General features: G+C 48.5%; 1 protein-coding gene across 1 annotated transcript; it reads right to left on the bottom strand.

Moving 5' to 3' along the window:
* Positions 1–4061: 4061 nt before the first annotated feature.
* On the bottom strand, positions 4062–18691 carry DAZAP2 (DAZ associated protein 2). Its single transcript, XM_078592773.1, has 4 exons — positions 18307–18691; positions 7175–7332; positions 5386–5601; positions 4062–4700 (listed from the first exon to the last, which is right to left on the bottom strand). The coding sequence occupies exons 1-4, from the start codon at positions 18356–18358 to the stop codon at positions 4572–4574; spliced, it is 555 nt and encodes a 184-aa protein (XP_078448899.1). The 5' UTR covers positions 18359–18691; the 3' UTR covers positions 4062–4571.
* Between the last annotated feature and the right edge of the window lie 786 nt (positions 18692–19477).

Raw genomic sequence — 19477 nt, forward strand, 5'->3', positions numbered from 1 at the left:
TAAAGCCTCAAACTACGCCTACCACTCTCCCTTCGTATCGTACCCCCGCGTGTGTGCAAGGGAGTTAATGTTTAACAATGTTACATTCCCTGATGCTTTTAAATAGAAACATTTACATTTAAAGCTTTTACATAAATAATAAAAACATTTAATTTTAAAATTAACTCACGGCGGCCTAAAGCCTACAGCTAGGCCTAAAGCCTAAAACTAGGCCTCAACCTCTCCCTTCGTATCGTACCCCCGCGTGTGTGAAAGGGAGTTAATGTTTTACAATGGTACATTCCCTGATGTTTTTAAATAGAAACATTTACATTTAAAGCTTTTAATAAATAATTAACACATTTAAATTACAAATTAACTCACAGCGGCCTAACGCCTACAGCTAGGCCTAAAGCCTAGAACTAGGCCTCACACTCTCCCTTCATATCGTCCGATTAGGTGTAGCAACATCGCCCCCTACTGCAAACACTTGGCAGGACCCTACAAAAACCTTTAGACTCAGTGGGGCTTTCCTGGCTAAACAAGTGTAATAATACATTATGTTTATATTCTTTGGTTATTCGTTCCTACCAGCCCACCCCGCAGGGTCCTGTTAACGCGTCTCGAGACTGAGGTCTTCCTGGGATAAATGATGGCACGCCAAATTGATACATTTCGTTGACGTTGACCGTGTGAAGTGGTTGCCGTGCCGCGCTTGTATTTTAGGAGGTGTCGGTGCAAAGTGACAAGCAGAGACGAATGCTGGGGTAGAGGTCGCGCACCCCATCTCCGCTAGCGGTGTGCGACCTCCACCCCCGCCGGCCAGACACGAACCCGCGAGACCCACGGCCGGGTACGCGGACGCTCTGAGACACACTCGGGGAGGAGGCTTTGCTCGGCGGCCTCCGCTCAACCGACTACCGCGACGTCGCATTTCGTGAACATCGCCCGGCCATTGAGAATCGGGCCAAGCGTCCTCCCGAGTAAATACAGCGCTGTGCCGCATGGCACAGACGGCACGTCCAAACGCACAGTCGAGTTGTCGTTGACAGGCTTGGTGGTTATTGTGCTGCTACGTGTACACTCCTGGAGGTTTCGGTGCAGTCAAAGTCATCGCGGAGTCGAATGCGGAGCCAGGCCGGCCGGGGTCCGCAGCCGGAATCAGAATATTTATTTTATATCTTGATTTGAAGCTTTAGTGATTGCAGGAATCCATACTCTTTGGTTCTTTCGGTAAAGTCGCGTAGGTAGAAAATAAAATAAATCATTTGATTTTATACCTACGTGACTTTACCGAAATAACCAAAGAGTATTTATACTGGTAAGAACCTCTGGTTACACAAGCCCACAGGGGATTATTGTGTCCGTCCGTCGTGCAGTGAGGGGCTGGGTGGGGAGGGAAGGGCTGGGTGGGGAGGGGCTGGTCACCCCGTGGTGCCCTTATAAAACTCAACGTTTAACCTACTCCCGCCGGCTTGTGCCCGCCCTCACAGTCGGGCATATTTGCGGAATACACCACGCCGCCGTTGACCCTGGCCATTGACCGAGCAACCCAACGTTCTTACCAGCTCCCTCCGCAGGAATGTGTTTTTATACTACAGGAATCCGATGAGAAATGAAGCTCTTTTTCACAAATGTTGGACACGTTACAACAGCAACCAATACAACACACACGATAGGAGGGCAAACTTATAGGAAAGGTAACAAATCACTTTGCAAAAATATTTCAAATAAAACTAAACTAGTTTTGCACATCTCCCTCCAAGCCCTCCACGAGTCGCAGCACAATGCCGAAGAGCCGCTGTGGTCGCCGTGAACGATCAACTTCGGTCTCTGCGTTGATATTCCCCGTTTCTATAACCGGTACGAGTCTACTGATGACTTTAAAGTCTCTGTTGGTTTCTCAACAAGAGGTGCAGTTCATGTTCTCGATCCCAAAGGGACAATGAAGAGATGGGTCGAGTCGACTGACTGGTAAGTGAACTCGGCGAACACCACGCCCACGATTCCGCTGCTCTGTACGGAATGATGACATCACAGTCATGTTCTTGGTTATTTCGGTAAAGTCACGTAGAAGGGAAACATTAAAATAATAACAATATAAAACAATAAAATTATCACGACGTTTCGACTGCAACACAAGCAACCATCATCAGGTGTGAAAACCACAGCAAGAAAATTTGAAAAAATTGGCGGTTTTCAAATTTTGGTCAGGGTTGTGTCAAGGCCAGGCTAGACGACTTGGGAGTAGCGAGGGCGAACCTGTGAACCTGAAGTGTTGAATAAAGAAGGTGCCTCCTCAAGAACTTTGTCTCCCACTCCGCTGTCACGACACAGGCAGTAACTCAGATTGTAAATGTTGTGGCTTTGCTCTCCAACACACCGGTGTGCTGTACTGGTAACGAATTGGCACGTTCTGTTTATGTGACAAACCTTACTGATTGGCGGTGTCTGGTGGTGGCGGGTTTAACGACACATTTACGCCAACCCAAAAAAACCTCTATGGATAATATTGTTCACGAAAGCCTACGTTTTATATTTAGTATTAGCATGGAAAATTTCATATTCGCATGTACCGTATCATCATTTATCAGACCCACGTCCACATAGATCACTTCGCCTGTGTATTTCTTATATTGCATCGCATGCATTTATTAACATTATTAACGTTATTGAATTGTATTTTTTTGTATCTGTTATATTACTTTAAACCTACTCTAACATCTTCTAACATATTTATATATTTACGCGATCTAACCCAAAAAAGACCTGTATGATACACAGATGTACACTTCAGCAGACGCGGTGTAACCGCGGTGCCCGAGCGGTGTTGGCCAACTATTGTTTTTTATGATTACGAGCAGCTTGTTCATCCTTTTGATGCGACTATCACACCAGCCAGCCAGCAAAACTTTTGTCGAATATAGTACGAGTGGTTATGCTTGATTACCCAGGAAAGCCTCACCTGGTCGCAGGACTAGTTTTCACTCGGGTCCTGCCAAAGGTAGTTGGATTGTTGACAAGTTACGCTGCAATGATATACAGGACTGCGTACGATACCAAGAACAATAATTGGATTAGGTGACAAAGCATTTACCGTTGCAGCGCCAACGTTTTGGAACAACTTTTTTTCCCTCCCTTAACATTGTAAATCCTTCGAAAAATATCCTGAAGCAGAAGGTTAGTGCTGGATACAACCGAATTTGCGAATGTGACGAGTAATTTTCATTCTTACCCATTTATCAAGTTCAATTTTAATGTGCAATTTTATTGAGGGACTGTTGTCCCTCGTGTGGTCGAAGACTGCTTTTGTTGTTGTTTTGCAGTTGCCCAAGCTTGAGAATTGCTGTACTTATGCAAATTGAACTTATATATTTCAATTATTTTTAGTGATTTGCTTACCTTTCCTATATTTTTCACGAGTTTTTTTCATGTTTTTTGTAACTTTCTGACCTACTGGACATGTGGAAGAAAAATAGCTTCATAGCTCATCGCACTTTCAATTAGCACAGTTGACCGTGTACAGTGCAAAAGAAGTTCAACATAAATCGTATTTCTCCAAGATAAAGATTCTGATTCTGACATAACCATCAAGCACGGACCTCAATATCATGGGTCGAACGATTACCACCCACCCACCTGAGTACAGCATTGGGAATGTTAACACGTCCAAGGCTTTCCCAGCCCGCTTGTAGTTTCATGGCAAACATTCAGCTGACAGAACGACGTTTTCTCCCTTCCGAAGGCTCAGTTCTGGCCAACACTGGCTCGTTCCATCAAATACATGCTGTGGATTGGTCTATAAGACGGAGTGTGCTGTATTCTCAGCCAAGTAACCCACATGCATCCCAGAGGAAAAGGCAAGGCATAGTGTTGCATTGAACTTGGTTGTATTGTACCATCGCTTATGTGCCTGATGCACCCGTTTACAAACTAGTTGGCGTTGAGATGTTAAATTACTATGTTTTGAACAAATATGCACTTTAATACCAATTCCTAACAGTGCATCTTGACGTGTCATACTTACAGAACATAAGTGCACCCATTCAACTCACGCCAATAATATAAGCCAGAGAAAAGCACATTTTTAAAGTAATGTTTTATTATGCTCAATGACGAGAAAAATCACATTTTGCATTATTTAAGAGTACAGAGTACGATAAATAAACTTCATCAGGAACACAAATATTTAAACTCCCCCCAATACCCACCAACATCAAAAACAACTTTATACAGTAAGAGCCACCAAAAGATAATAATCATAATTAGTGACATAAAAACTAGTCCAGTACAATATCAATGTGCATACCCAGTACAGTATTAAAAAAAGAATCATCATAACTTTTGCGAAGCGGAATAATGGAATACTTGACCATATTGTGTCATTTTGGAAATTAAGGGCAATTACGTCCAACAATCGCCCATCAAAGGCCACGTGCGTGTGTGTAAGAGTTTAGTGTAAGCAACAGTTGCAGCCAATCTGTTAGAACTCTGAACTTTTGAGTGAAAATTGATTTATGGTCACCATGTTTCTTGAAAAAAATAATTTCTGCAACTGGAGCAGCCCTCGGGGCAGGGCCCCCTGTGTGGCATTAAAAGAAGGTGACGCCCCCGCTGGAGCCTCCCTCCAACCAGTCGCTCTTCCTCTGTCCCATCACCACGGTCTGGCCCTGCATGGACGCCATCTGAGCAGCATTGGGAGCGTAGCCAGGGGGAGGGGGCTGAACAATGAAGAGACACGGGCACTGGTTAGATTTGCTAAATAAAGTCACATGCGCAACAAAAAAAACGAGTAGCTGAGTTGGTGGGAAACTACAACTTTAAAGTGTCTTGCAGGAGGGCTAGTGGCGTAGCATTAAGATGTACAGGCTAGAGTGCGCTTGCCCGTAATGTGAACTCCATTTGTTATCACTCGTTAAGCGTGGGACATCTTTGTGCACCACACAACATAGGTATGCATCTACGCGGTAATAGCGGTCTGTTTTAGTTTGGATTCTTTCTCTGAACATGTAACCAAGACCATCGCTAAGGTATACGCAACAGCTGAGGAGATGCATTTGCTTGATGTGAAGAGTGCCACTGATAATATAATGCGATATAGCAGATGTTTTCTTATTTTAATTTCTTCTAAAAGTGATTACTTGTTTATATTTCTAACCAAGTGTGCTATCAAATGACTGATAATAATAGTGTCAACACTATAATTGACCAACGACACCAAATTTTGTCATGATCAAGATTGCAAAATACATCTCTTACTATACCATTCTTTCCCTGCCTGTTCTCTTTCTACTCTGAAAAAAGGCTGCTGCCTGGATCCTTTCTTTGTATTTCCTGTTTATATATTAGGTAGAGTTTGTAATAATAGTACCAAAGGGAAAAACTATGATTGCAGCTGGTCCTTACCGGAACATTGGGCATGGACCCATTGCCAAACCGGGCTCCCGCATCAAACCCATTGGGCACGAAGACAGTGCTGTTGCCATTCGCAGCAGCGGGTACCGGCTGGTATTGGTAAGCAGCATGTGGGGCAGCGGCATAAGGTGAATACATCGGAGGGGGGGCACCGTAACCGGCGGGATGATTCTCGTAACCCATGGGGGAAGCTTGTGGTGGGGCAGCCTGTGACAAACAGACAGTTGCACATTAGGTCCAGTAGATATGGGTTTCATGAACGAATGATACACATCTTCTTGGTTCTTTCGGTAATGTCACGTAGAAGGGAAATAATAAAATAATAAAAATAAAACATAATAAAACAATTCTCACGACGTTTCGGCCACAACGCAAACAGACGTCCTCAGGTGAAGAACAGGTCTGTCGTGACTTTACCGAAAGAACCAAGATGAATCCCTGCAGTCACGAAAGCTTTAAATCGAAAAAAAATGATACACAATGAAATCTGGTGTTTGCGTTTTTCAAAATAATGCACGTGAAATTATTTGTAAGTGGTGTTCACTTGTTAATTAAATCGATTGACATTCAAGAGGTCTCTTTATCATGTTACAGTCTAAAATCACACCTCTTTTTTAAAACGTTTAGGATAATACATGGACCAGGAGGCTAAATGTACAATGGTGCCAAAGATATCAATTTAGTGTTGTGGTAGTGGAGGAGAGGCGATTCCCTCAAACCAACGGACATGACGAATGTCCCTTCAGAACGTTTTATCTTTGTATCTGTACGCTAACACAAACACTACACACACTGTACATCGTATCGTATCGTACGGTCATCCCTCGTTATACGGCAACTAATACGGAATTTCACTACGTAATTTCTAAATTGGGGAACGATTTCGATATAAATTTTGATTTAAAGCTTTCATGACTGCAGGGATTCATATTCTTGGTTCTTTCGGTAAAGTCACGTAGAAGGGAAATAATACAATTATATAAATATAAAACAATACAAATTCTCACGACGTTTCCACTGCAACACAAGCAATCATCATCAGGTGTGAAAAACCGCCACTTTTTTCAAATTTTCTTGCTGTGGATTTCACACCTGATGATGATTGCTTGTGTTGCAGTCGAAACGTCGTGAGAATATTGTTTAATATTTATATTGTTTTATTATTTCCCTTCTATGTGACTTTACCGAAAGAACCAAGAATATGATTTCGATATAAGTTACGTTAAATTTGCATTCACGAATCTTGAATCTTCAAATAATTATTTGGGGGGGGGGGTGGAAATCGAACTATGCACCATTTGTCTTGTCCTCCCATACATTTCTTGCATCTCCAAGTCGTTCTCGAAGTCGTTTTTACATGTGTTTTTCACACTGTAGTGGTTTCTTGCACTCATAATGCCACCCAAACTTAGCTTGTTCTGGTACTGTGCAGTATTTTTTATGTTGTGGCTTGAGTAATATTCATATTATGATAAAATTAACGATTTTTTTCAATTAAATGTGTCCTTTATAAAGGTTTTCCATTGGAACGCATCTCAAATTACATAATGGACGAAAATGGGAAAATAGGGTTCAAGAAACAGAATTTTGCTTTCGTGGCAAACCTTTCAGGAACCCGTCTGTTGTTAATATTTACTGATGCCTATACATGTGTATATATATGCTCAACTCCTTTAGCACCATACCTAGCCAACCGTGCTAAATCGGAGGTGCTAATATATGCAATAAACATACATGCGTGTACTGCTGTTGTGTGTGGCAGGTGGGCGTGTTTGCTTACTGTGCTCACGCTGGAATACGAGGGTGGTGGGTAGTACAGTCCCGGGGGTCCAGCGTTACCAGCGTACGCCATCGGTGGGGGCACCTGCTGCTGAGCAGGGTAGGCAGAGGCTGCCTGCACAGGGTAAGGACTGGCCGCCTGGGTTGGGTATGCAGGCCCTGCACAGGGAAAATGCAAAGGACTTTCATCGTCAGCTATCAAATGCTTAGGCAAATTGTTGCATCGCAGGGCCACGAGAGGTCACGATGGCTTGGAAGAAGCCCTTTTTTATTCAGCAGTGGATTGATCAAGGCTGATGATGATCAATGCATGGCTTTCTGTTTTGGTGGTGATGCACAATTAAGATGAGGTATAATTTTTGCTGGAATAATATAAAATGTCAGGTAGAATTTTTATGTGTTTTCAAATTTGGTAGAGTGGTGGCACAGTAGTTTGTGCACTGTGGTATGAACAGAGTACTCTCATGGCTTAAGGGGCGAGTATTCGGTGGTGAGTGTGTAATAAAGGACTCCTTCACAAGATGTCGCTCTCCGTTGGTCCTTTATTGGGTTCTTTCCTCGCACCCGCTGGTCCTCGCTCCGACCTGCGCCGTCTCCGTCGCCGTGTGCCCCGCGCATGCTCCGTGTGGCTCTCGCCACGCCGTCTCCGTTGGCCCCTCCGTGTGTTCTCTCCTCACCCGCCCCTGGCCACACCGCCCTTCGGGTACCCCGCACACTCCGCTGGCTCTCTCTATCTCCGTGCGATCCCTAACGCTCGGCTGGCCTGGCCGCACCCCGCACACGCTGGACCGCAGTGCGCCTATGACCCCCGACCACGTGGCAATGGCGCCATTTCTCTCTCCACCGCCAGCGTGGCTCCCTCCGTGGTTCACTCTCTTCTCTCCCCCTCTCCCCTTCCGGCTCTCTCCTTATATCCCCCTCTCTCACGTGACCCAAACTCCACCTTCTATCCTGCCTCCGCCTCCGCCCCCCGTTCACCCCGCTCCCATTGGAGCGAGGTGAGCAGTGGCTCCTCCCACACGCTCCGCCTTCCAATACCCCGGCGCGTGTGAGCGGCGCGGAGGCCAGCAAGCACCCTGTTCTTGCTCGCATTACACGACTCCCCCCCTGATGAAAAAGCCAGCCGTCCTCGGCTGCAACAGAACAACAATAATGCGAGCAACACATGACACACAGGCATAAGAAGACAACAGAGAGAAGAACAATAACAATTAACGAAAGGGAAGGGACCGTGGCCTTGACGGGGTTTAAGGAGCGGCGGGACTGGAACCGCCCGCCGCTGTTGGAGGCCCGTCACCCCCAGCGTCCCGTTCCCCAAAGAGGCCCGTCATCGAGCCCTCCCGCAACTGCGCCCGAGGTGGGGTTGTAGGGGCAGCGGGGTCAAGTGTCCCCGTCGCCGTGGTAGGCCCACCCGGAGCAGGAATCACCATGTCCGGCAGGATCACCGCCGGTCCGTCTACAGGAGGCACGACAGGCGCGCTTGCAGGTTGAACAGGCAAAGTCAGTGGTGCGTCGGTCGCGACAGACACCGGCAAGGCAACATTAGGAGATGACGCATCCGTCCGCGGGGCCACATAGGGTTTCAATCGGGACGTATGAACGTACCAACGCCGCGATCCGAACCGAACACGCGCGGACTGCGGACTAGGAACCTCAATAAGCACCACCGGCCCCTGCCACGGCCTATGCAACTTAGGGGAGGTCCCCACCGGTACCTGCGGGCAGTGCAGCCAGGCCATGTCCCCCACCCGCCAGGGGGACTCACCATGCGAGCGTCGTGCACAACGTTCGTTCCGGGCCTGGGTCTTGGCAGTAGCCAATCGGGCCCCCTCGCGCGCTTCAGCCACGCGACGAACATATAATCGAGGAAAGGCTTAACAGGACCCTTTACCCCCGTGCCCAGCTGCACGTCAACCGGCGGCACGTTCTCGCGGCCGTACATGGCGTCATCCGGTACGCGGAGAGAACCCCAGGGATATGCAAATCCCAATCAGCCTGCTTTTCGCTAACCGTATGACAGAGCATTGCCGATAGGGTCTGATTAAGACGTTCAACCATCCCATCGGTCTGCGGATGGTAGGGAGACGTCCGTACCTTCTTGGTCCCCAGTGCAGCGCACACCTCAGCCAATAATTTCAAAGAAAAATTTCGCCCTTGGTCCGTAAGCAACCTTTCCGGTGCCCCTTTGTCCATTACATATCCGAACAGGAACGCCTCCGTGATAGACGCCGCTGACTGATCGGCTAAGGGCCAGGCCATCGGCCAGCGGGAAAGATATTCCACTCCAACCAATAAAAATTTGTTACCCCGAGCGAACGGCGGAAAGGGTCCCAAAATATCCAACGCCACTAATTCATTAATCCGTGACACCTGTATGGACTGCACTGGAAAAACATGGATGTTTAGGCGGTTTCCGTCGGGCACAGTCGGAGCACGCCCGAATGTGCCGGACGACATCAGTCGTCATGCCGTGCCAAAAATAATCCCGCTGTAACGTCAACAAGGTTTTCTGCACTCCGAGATGTAATAACTTCTCCGAATGCAGAATCCGAATCAATTCATATCGCAGCGACACCGGCACAACAAGACGCCAGCGATCGTGCAAGCCTTCTCTCCACATCAATAAGCCATCCCGGAGAGCAGCTCCCGGCGTCCCATCGGATAGCGGGCCAACCCCTTACCTTCGCAGCCCGACCCCACAAGGCCCCCAGCGAGTCATCAAGCAATTGCTCGCGAACCCATACCGAACGTGGCAAATTCAAAACCCCATCAGCCGGCTCTGGACACGCGGGAGCCTCAGGCACCTCCACAGTGGACATAACCGGCCGAGGTGGCAGCGAAACCCACGTGCACCTATTTGTCCCCAAAGTGCAAGCGCACGGGGACCCCTGCGGCAATCTAGAAAGTGCGTCCGCGTTCGCGTGATGCGATCCCTTCCGGTACTGAATTTCAAATGAAAACTCCTGCAGGGTTTCCAACCATCGTGCCAATTGGCCAGATGGTTGATCAACCCTTAGGGCATATTGCAGAGCAGCATGATCCGTGCGCACAATAAACGTACGGCCGTATAGATACGGCCGGTATTGGCGAAGAAAATGTACTATGGCCAAGAGTTCCCGACGAGTAACGCAGTAGCGGGTCTCCGCCGGAGACAGCACGCGGCTTCCGTAAGCCACTACGCGTTCGACACCGTCCCTAGATTGGGACAGGACGGCCCCAATCCCGTGTCACTTGCGTCGGTATCCAGGATAAATGGCCGAGTAAAATCCGGATAGTCCAGCGTCGGTGCCGAAGCCAAACGATCGCGTAGGCTCTGAAATGCCGCCTCCTCCGCCGGTCCCCAACTGAACCTCCGGCCCTTTGCCGTAAGGAGGTGTAATGGCCTCGCGATCGTGGCAAAGTCAGGTACGAACCTGCGGTAATAAGAAGCGAACCCGACGAACTGACGCACGTCCCCCACAGAAGCCGGAGTCGGCCAGTTTCGGACGCACGCCGTCTTTTCCGGGTCCGTGGCCACCCCGTCCGAGCTGACTATGTGGCCCAAATAGCGCACGGATCGCTGCAACAGGTGACACTTTTTAGGCTTAAACTTCAATTTAGCGGAACGCATCCTCGCAAACACCGCGTCCAATCTCCGCATGTTCCTCAAACGTGCGGCTGAAGACGATAACATCGTCCAAATATATCAGACACGTGTCCCACTGCAGACCGGTCAACACGAGTTCCATCAATCGCTGGAACGTCGCCGGGGCGGCGTTCAAGCCCATGGGGAGACAATTAAATTGAAACAAGCCCTGCGGCGTACGGAAAGCAGTCTTTTCCTTCGAGGACTCGTCCAGGGGAAGTGGCCAAAATCCCGATGAAAGATCGAGAGTAGAAAAAAAATTTGCCCCAGACAAGGCATCGAGGGAATCATCCATACGCGGCAGGGGGTACGCGTCCGCAACCGACACTTTATTCAACCTGCGAAAATCGACACAAAACCGCAATTTCCCATCTTTTTTCTTCACAAGGACCACTGGAGCACCCCACGGACTGTTAGACGGGGAAATAATGTCGGCGGCCAGCATATCCTCCACCGCGCCCCGTATATGATCCTGCTCCGACGGACTCAACCGATGCGGGTTCATCCGAATCGGAGCGGCATTCCCCGTATCAATATGGTAGGAGAGCAGAGAAGTGCGTCCCAAATCGAAATCGTCCAAACTAAAAACGTCGGAATACTTTCCCAACAGCGTGCGAAGCACGACCGTTGGTCCCCAGTTAAGGACACATTCTCCCAGCACAATTCTGCAATCCAGCGATCGTCCTATGCCGTGGAGGTCGAGACCCCCCCTACGAGGCCCCGGAGGCCCCCACCGTCATGGGCCGTGAAAGCAGTCGTAGCATGAGCTAAAACCGTTCCGGCCGGCACACTAACATTATCTGCGGTCCCATTCAACACTTGTAAAAACGGGGGTTGACCCGGCCGAATAATCGTCTGCGCCCCGACCAGCGTCAAGCACCCCGTTATAGCATTGGACGGCGACAACACACCTGCCGCCCCCTCGATTCCCGGCACTGGTTTCCAATAACGCAGCGGCCCCCCGGTAATTGGATACAATTCTGATCCACCCTAATCTGAATGGGCATTTTCGCCAGGAAATCCGTTCCCAACAGGCAGGGCACCGCGAGGGACCTAGAAATCAACACCGTCCTAGAAACCGAAACACCCCCAACCGCTATGCTGGCGTCCACCTGACCCACAATGCCCATACTTCCCCCATTTGCCGCTATGCACGAGTCGTAAACCGGTCGCACCCGCTCCGGAGGAATGGACAGGAGGTGAAATATAACGTCTGAGATAATGGTCGCGGACGCACCCGAGTCCACCAAAATACGCACGTCCACCCCTTGGATGGAACCCGGCACAGTGGACGACCCGGTAGCGGCCGCAACCACCCTCCGTGCCAATTTACGCCACTGCGTCAGCGAGCGACGCGGCCCTTCCAACGCTCCCCCGTTAGTAACATTATCCGGACCCCGCGGCGAAAATAATGCATGAGGTGACAGGCCTTGCCGGGTGTCTGATGCGTACCGACTTGCCTGTCGTGGTTGTTCTTGACATGTCGCCTCTTTGGCAGGGGCCTTCTGCTGGAGCGGCGGGCGAGGGCGAGCCCAACATTCCCTGGCGAAGTGCCCCCGACGGCCGCAGCGGAAGCACAACAGGTCAGGCCGTCGTCCGGCGCCCCCCCTGTCCTGGCGATCTCGCAACGGTGGCCCCGGCCCCAACTCCGCACCCCCGCGAGTAGGCGGCTGGGTCGCTGCTGCAGTCAACTCCGCAGGCCCCCTCTCGTCCTGCACGTACACGGCCTTGGACGGATCCCATCCCGTGGCACCGCCCTCGATCTTGGGGCTCCCCGTCTAGGGTGTCACTTGCTTCCACCGGCGCAGGTTGAATTGCGCGTCCAGGCACTTAGCCGCTATCCGGGAGGTCAGTTGTTCGTGGCCGCACACAGGCATGGGGATGCCCAAATCCCTGGACAGCTCCAACATTTTTCCTAAAATCAAAGGCTCTAGCAAGTCAGGCCCCGTGTCCGGGTATGCGGCCATAGCCAATTCCAAGACGGCACCCCGGTAAGCCACGGGAGATTCCTCCGGAGCCCGTTGCCGTTGAATAAACCTGCGATGTGCATCGTCCGGGGGCTCATAAGCTTCTGCCATCTCTTCAAATACAGCCTTCAGTGTAGTCTTCCTCGCGGCTTTAATGGAGCGGAAAAACCTGACCGATTCGTCATCCAGAAGCGTCGGCAGGACTTCTAGAGCCTCCGCATCCATCCATTTTGCAGATTGGACTACCGCCTCAAAGCGGCAGGCGAACGCACTCCAGTGGCCGCCAATGGAGAATTCCTTGAGCGTCGTCAGACGATGGCTGCGGGTTCCCCGAGTCGCCGTAATCCGCTGACAGTGTTCCAGGCAGTGGCGACACGATAGCGTCTTCCCGCGTAGACAAGATGGTGGCTTCCCGCGGAGACAAGATGGCGGCTTCCCGCGGTGACAAGATGGCGGCTTCTCGCGGTGACAAGATGGCGGCTTCCCGCGGTGACAAGATGGCGGCTTCACGCGCTTCGTCCCCGGCCCCGCCCAAGATGGCGGTGTCTTGCCGCGTGGCGGAGAGGGCGGGAAGCGTCGCGCGGGCCCCAATGGCGGACGGCTCCCCGCTCGGGCGATCCGGCCTCGCCGCCGTCATCACCAGGGCGCACAGTTGTGTCAGCGTGGCCCGCAGCAACTCTAGTTGAGCCGTCACATGCCGCCAGCCTTCCTCGGCGCCCGACGAAGCAGACGGCCCTGCCGCACCGACGATTTCCTGCACCCCCGGCGTGTCGCCCGTCCGCACTTCGCCCCCTCCTTCCATCGTCGGGAACGCCGCCTCAATTGGAAGCTCATCTTTGTCGTCCGAGGATGGTGCAGGTACGTTCTTCTTTTTAAGATGCTTAGACATCTTGGTTCACGTCTGACACCAGTGTAATAAAGGACTCCTTCACAAGATGTCACTCTCCGTTGGTCCTTTATTGGGTTCTTTCCTCGCACCCGCTGGTCCTCGCTCCGACCTGCGCCGTCTCCGTCGCCGTGCGCCCCGCGCACGCTCCGTGTGGCTCTCGCCACGCCGTCTCCGTCGGCCCCTCCGTGTGCTCTCTCCTCACCCGCCCCTGGCCACACCGCCCTTCGGGTACCCCGTACACTCCGCTGGCTTTCTCTATCTCCGTGCGATCCCTAACGCTCCGCTGGCCTGGCCGCACACGCTGGACCGCAGTGCGCCTATGACCCCCGACCACGTGGCAATGGTGCCACTTCTCCCTCCACCGACAGCGTGGCTCCCTCCGTGGTTCACTCTCTTCTCTCCCCCTCTCCCCTTCCGGCTCTCTCCTTATATCCCCCTCTCTCACGTGACCCAAACTCCACCTTCTATCCTGCCTCCGCCTCCGCCCCCCGTTCACCCCGCTCCCATTGGAGCGAGGTGAGCAGTGGCTCCTCCCACACGCTCCGCCTCCCAATACCCCGGCGCGTGTGAGCGGCGCGGAGGCCAGCAAGCACCCTGTTCTTGCTCGCATTACAACTGCACGGAGCAGTGTGGTAAAGTATCGTCAAAACGACCCTCATGACTGACAAATGGCTTGGAGGGTTTAATCTATCAGTGGATTTACGGAATTTGAAAATATGATCGTAATTACGTAAAATTGTAAAGGATGCCGATAATAAGAACATGTTGTTGGACTGGTATTTTTATGCAATTTCCTCCCAAAACACAGCACTTTTTTGGCAGTCCGTTACCGAGTATGGTTGGGTGATGAGTTCTTATGAGTGACACGACTGCTTCTCGCATGCCATAGTCTGGAATGCATTTATGGAAAGTAAAGATTGATAAATGTCGCTAAAGCAACTTTAACATGTGGAATTCACGATACATAATGCACCAGATTATCAGAATGACAAGTGCTCACGCCACAAACACATTCCAGATATCTAATATCATTAATTGGGGAAAATATCAAAAACAACACACTCAATTTCATCATGATGAGAATCTGGCCCAACGCTGTAAATGCCTACTTGGATGAGCACCTTCTCCAACCCAGCCACCGAGCTGGGTTGTACATCAGTCATGGTGCAATTTCCATGTGCACAAGGTGCCCTCACTGTGAATGTCAATATTTGTCCGCGTGGACGTGTAATGCAGATCTATTGTAGATGGAATTTCACAAATCTGCTTCCTTGGATGCTTTGCGTGCCACAGGATTTCACCGCGTCACTACAAGTGGCATTAGACTTGAGGCATTTGACAGACTGAGGCGAAACAAACCACACGCTGGGGGGGGGAATAAACATCTGTGATAAAGAGCTTCATAGCTCATCAAATTCCTGCAGTCTAAATATTCATATCTCTTAAGTAACAGCGCCATGTGAGTTGCATAGACAATGATCAAGGCCAGTCAGTCAGCAGAAATGCAGGTACGTAATATACAATGTGCCAACGTTTGTTCCAGCTGCGTAAATCCGGTCACGATGGCGAGATTCCAGATAAGGTTAACGCCAGTTTTTCGAGCGCACGCAGAGGCAACAAATAAATAGATAAAAACATGCTAGACAATAAAACACTGGACAACATGGACCTGCCTACACGTGAAAAAAGTCACAACCTAAAATGTCACACTCCGCAGTCTTGAATTATTCAAAAGTTTGTACTAACCAGGGTAGATGGCAATATCCCAAACGGGAATGATCGTAAAACCAGTCTCCCACGTGCAACACGATACTGCTCCAAGAAATAAAAGCAGAAGAGTCACTAGACTGCAGCCATGATCGAAACAAGGATTACCAAGATGACCATAATAGCGACAGAGAAACAAAAAGAAACAACTCTGATAATGATAAACACTGTCCTTGAAGTTAATTGATCCACACCCGAGACAGCTTTTCTTGGAACCTAGTGTCCATTGGTGCATTTTGACTGCTTGTGTTGTGGTTATTGCAAACATGATCCCTTGTATAAAGGTGTCAGTTTTTGTACCAGTTTAAAGGGTAAAAACCTATTACTATTGCTTCAGGACCGTTTACAACTCTTGAGGGTGTATGTTTTCAGCGGATGCGACTCATCATTCACGTGCGGATGAGTGACATTCTTTGAAACCACGTGGTATTTCTTAAACTTTGGAATTACGTAACATTGTTCCTCGATGTGTTATAACCCGCAAATGTGCGCAACGTTGTGGGTTCATATCCTGGTCCAGAATACATGGTATCATTCAGTTCTGGTATACACGAGGTATAGTATATATTAACCTACATCCCACGTGAGTATAATTAGTATTATCCATACGTTTTTGTTATATTGCGTAAATGTGTCGTTAAAACCGCCACCACCTGACACAGCTAATTAGTAAGGTTTGTCACGACAACAAAAGATGCCAATTCGTCACTAGTACAGTGTTGGAGAGTAAACCCAATCGAATTGTAAATGTGGGTTTGTCTACAATTAGTAGCTAAACATAATTGGCTGTATCGGATGATGGCAGTTTTAACGACACATTTACGCCAACCCAAAAAAAACGCTATGGATAATATTGGTCACGAAAGCCTACGTGTTTATATTTAGTATTAGCATGGGAAATGTCATATTCGCATTTACTGTATCATCTTTTATCAGACCCACGTCCACGTAGATCACTGTGCCTGTATATTTATTATAGCACATCACATACATGTTCTCTATTTATGATAGTTATTGAATTGTATTTTTTTTTATATTACTTGAAACACTCTAACATCTTCGGGGTGACTCAATCATTCGCGGGAGTTAAATAAGGGTAAGATTTTATTTCGCTTTAAAGGAAACAGTTACAGTATTTCCAGGAAATAAATTATGGGATTGGATCACGTGCTTATCAAGGCTGCCACACCAATCTGATAAACTCCAGGCATCCACCTGGCACATTCACACGCATGATACAAGGACAACCTCTTGAGGTTTTCAAAAGGTTCACTAGGGTATACATTTACACGCTATCCAATGTATACTCACCGCTCGCAGCGATTACAGGATAATATACACGGCATCTATATATGTGTGTCTCTTCCAAGGTGTCTATCTCTGCCAGCTCGTGGCATGAGAAAGCGATTGGGTCTGCACCTTGGCCTTATATTCTTGCGCATTATGGCAGCAGCGGCAGCAGCAATGTGTTCAGGAGCTTCATGCCAATGTCGAGGTCTGCTGCGAGCCACGAGAGGGCTTCAGGAGAGAGAGTGAGAGTTCGTGTAGTTTTGCTTCTCCTACAATGGTTCACTATAATATTGTCCCCCTAGTTTGGGTTGCATGGCCACAATCGCACCGCTGTGGCGCTGTATTTTATTATTTACACTCTTTTATTTAACTCACTCCGTCTGTTGTATCCTCAACTTGGTCTGTTGTCGTATCCTCAAATCTTGTAACTCAATTTTAACACACTTCCTAATGTGGTATCGACTGCAAACTTGGTATAGTTATGTCATACTGATGACAATACCATATTCTATCATTAAAATTAATATATATTTTTAAGCAATCTTTTTTATATCTTACGTTTCGGCTTGGGTCTAATTATCCACGCTCAACTAACGTTGGCTGTAAATCACCACAGTCCCTGACGTTATGGCAAGCTTCGGGCCCACTTCCTAGAGTCGTGGAGTTCTGCCATTACAAGTACGGTACATTTCATGAAAGCGTGTTTTAAAAAAAATATTTTTAAATATTACTTATTAAGTTTACATTCACGAAGGAGATGCGCGCATCATGCCTGGCGATGTTCAGACGATGGTTAGTTTACACCGGTGGACAACCAATTTTTCCATCCGTGTAACAAACGCGCATGAAAACCCACTAATAGCAGTGCTTACACCCGAACACATCTCAAGTGGCACGAGATATGAACGTGCTTATTACCGGCTACACAACTATGTTCCATGACAAAATCATTTAGTAAGGTTTGTGGAACATGTGCCATGACAAAATCATTTAAATCTTGATTTAAAGCTTTCGTGACTGCAGGGATTCATATTCTTGGTTCTTTCGGTAAAGTCGCGTAGAAGGGAAATAATAAAATAATATTAATATAAAACAATTAAAAAAAGCATTTAGTAAGGTTTGTGGAACATGTGCCATGACAAAATAATTTAGTAAGGTTTGTTGAACATGTTCCATGACAAAATCATGACAAAATCATGGAACATTGCCAGCTAAGCGCGCAACGAAGTGTAGAGGGAGGGGCGCGTGATTGCAATTCCACCGAGAACGAGAAGAAGTAGAAGAACGCGGAGTACAAATTGAAGTTCACCAACTTGTTACTCTGCTCAGAGGGCTTGGGGCATGGGCAGAAGCGGCGATTAGAACAGCTGATGGTCGAGACAAACGACGCCGTGACAGCACAGCCAAGGAGATGGAATGGGAACGCGACGGAGACAATATAATCCATCCCCCCCCCCCGAGAGATGAAACGATGATGATGAACATCGGGCTCGTTGGAGTGTTACATTGAGAGAGACCGCGCGAGGCGTTGACGGGTTTGGGTGACCGTTCATCCAGCAGTGGATAAGATCACAGCTGCCGACGACATCCCTCACCTCTCTGCTTCTCTTCTTTGCCCTTCTCCTTCTTCTTCCCGAAGAGCGGCATGGTGCTGCAGAGACTCACGACCGACAACGCAGCCACCACCACGACAAGTGCGCGGACGGAGGGAAAAACACCAAAAAACCACCACGACCTGGGCCACTTTCAGCACTTAATCACCGCCACACACAACGGGTGCCAAAGCTAGCACAAGTCGGCCACGACGAGCACGACCACCAGCTCAAAGACAACCAACAACAGGACTCGCAGACACACAACCAACACACAAACCAACACACAACTACCAAGAACAAACAACAACAACCAACGCAGACTCTCACGATCCCAGCAACGAAGACGACCAGCGTCACGATTACATTTGATCCCACGCTTAAGCAAGCGCCCCCCCCCCTCGCGAAATCTCATTGGTCAAATTGCTGTGGGAGGGGGGGACGCGCATCCCACCAACCAATCAGCGCTCGGGAAGTGTCGCGGGCCGTGCCAATGCGAACTGGGTAATGTAACTCTTGGCAGGGGTATGTTTTTCCGGTTGTGTTGGGGTTTCTGAAGGAATCGATTCTCGTTGATTCAGTATCGGTGAATCGATTCTACTCACGATTCGGCTTCAAAACGTAACGTGTTCATCTTAAATTTCGATTTAAAGATTTGAAGCTTTCGTGACTGCAAGGATTCATATTCTTAGGTTTTTCGGTAAAGTCACGTAGGTAAAAAAATAAAAGTAATAAATAAATAACATTTTAGCTTTATTATTAAAATTAATAAAAGTAAAAACAAAAATTTGTTACTTTTATTAATTTAATGTTTTACCTACGTGACTTTACCGAAAAAACCAAGAATATTCGATTTAAAGCTTTCGTGACTGCAGGGATTCATATTCTTGGTTTTTTCGGTGGTTTTCACACCTGATGATGATTGCTTGTGTTGCAATCGAAACGTCGTGAGAATTTTATTGTTTTATTATTTTATTATTTCCCTTCTACGTGACTTTACCGAAAGAACCAAGAATTACGTGTTCATCTTAATTGGACACGGCCAAAGCCACTGTGTTTGTGAATCGGGCATTATTGAGTCGTTTTATGCCCCAAGGTCTATTATTCTGGGTCACCCCACGGTCGCACACCAGAGAATGTTTCATGTTCCACGTGTGCATCAATTATCTGCTGC

Source organism: Lampetra planeri, chromosome 1 (assembly GCF_965212315.1).
Source record: "Lampetra planeri chromosome 1, kcLamPlan1.2.h2, whole genome shotgun sequence".
Classification (NCBI taxonomy): Eukaryota; Metazoa; Chordata; class Hyperoartia; order Petromyzontiformes; family Petromyzontidae; genus Lampetra; species Lampetra planeri.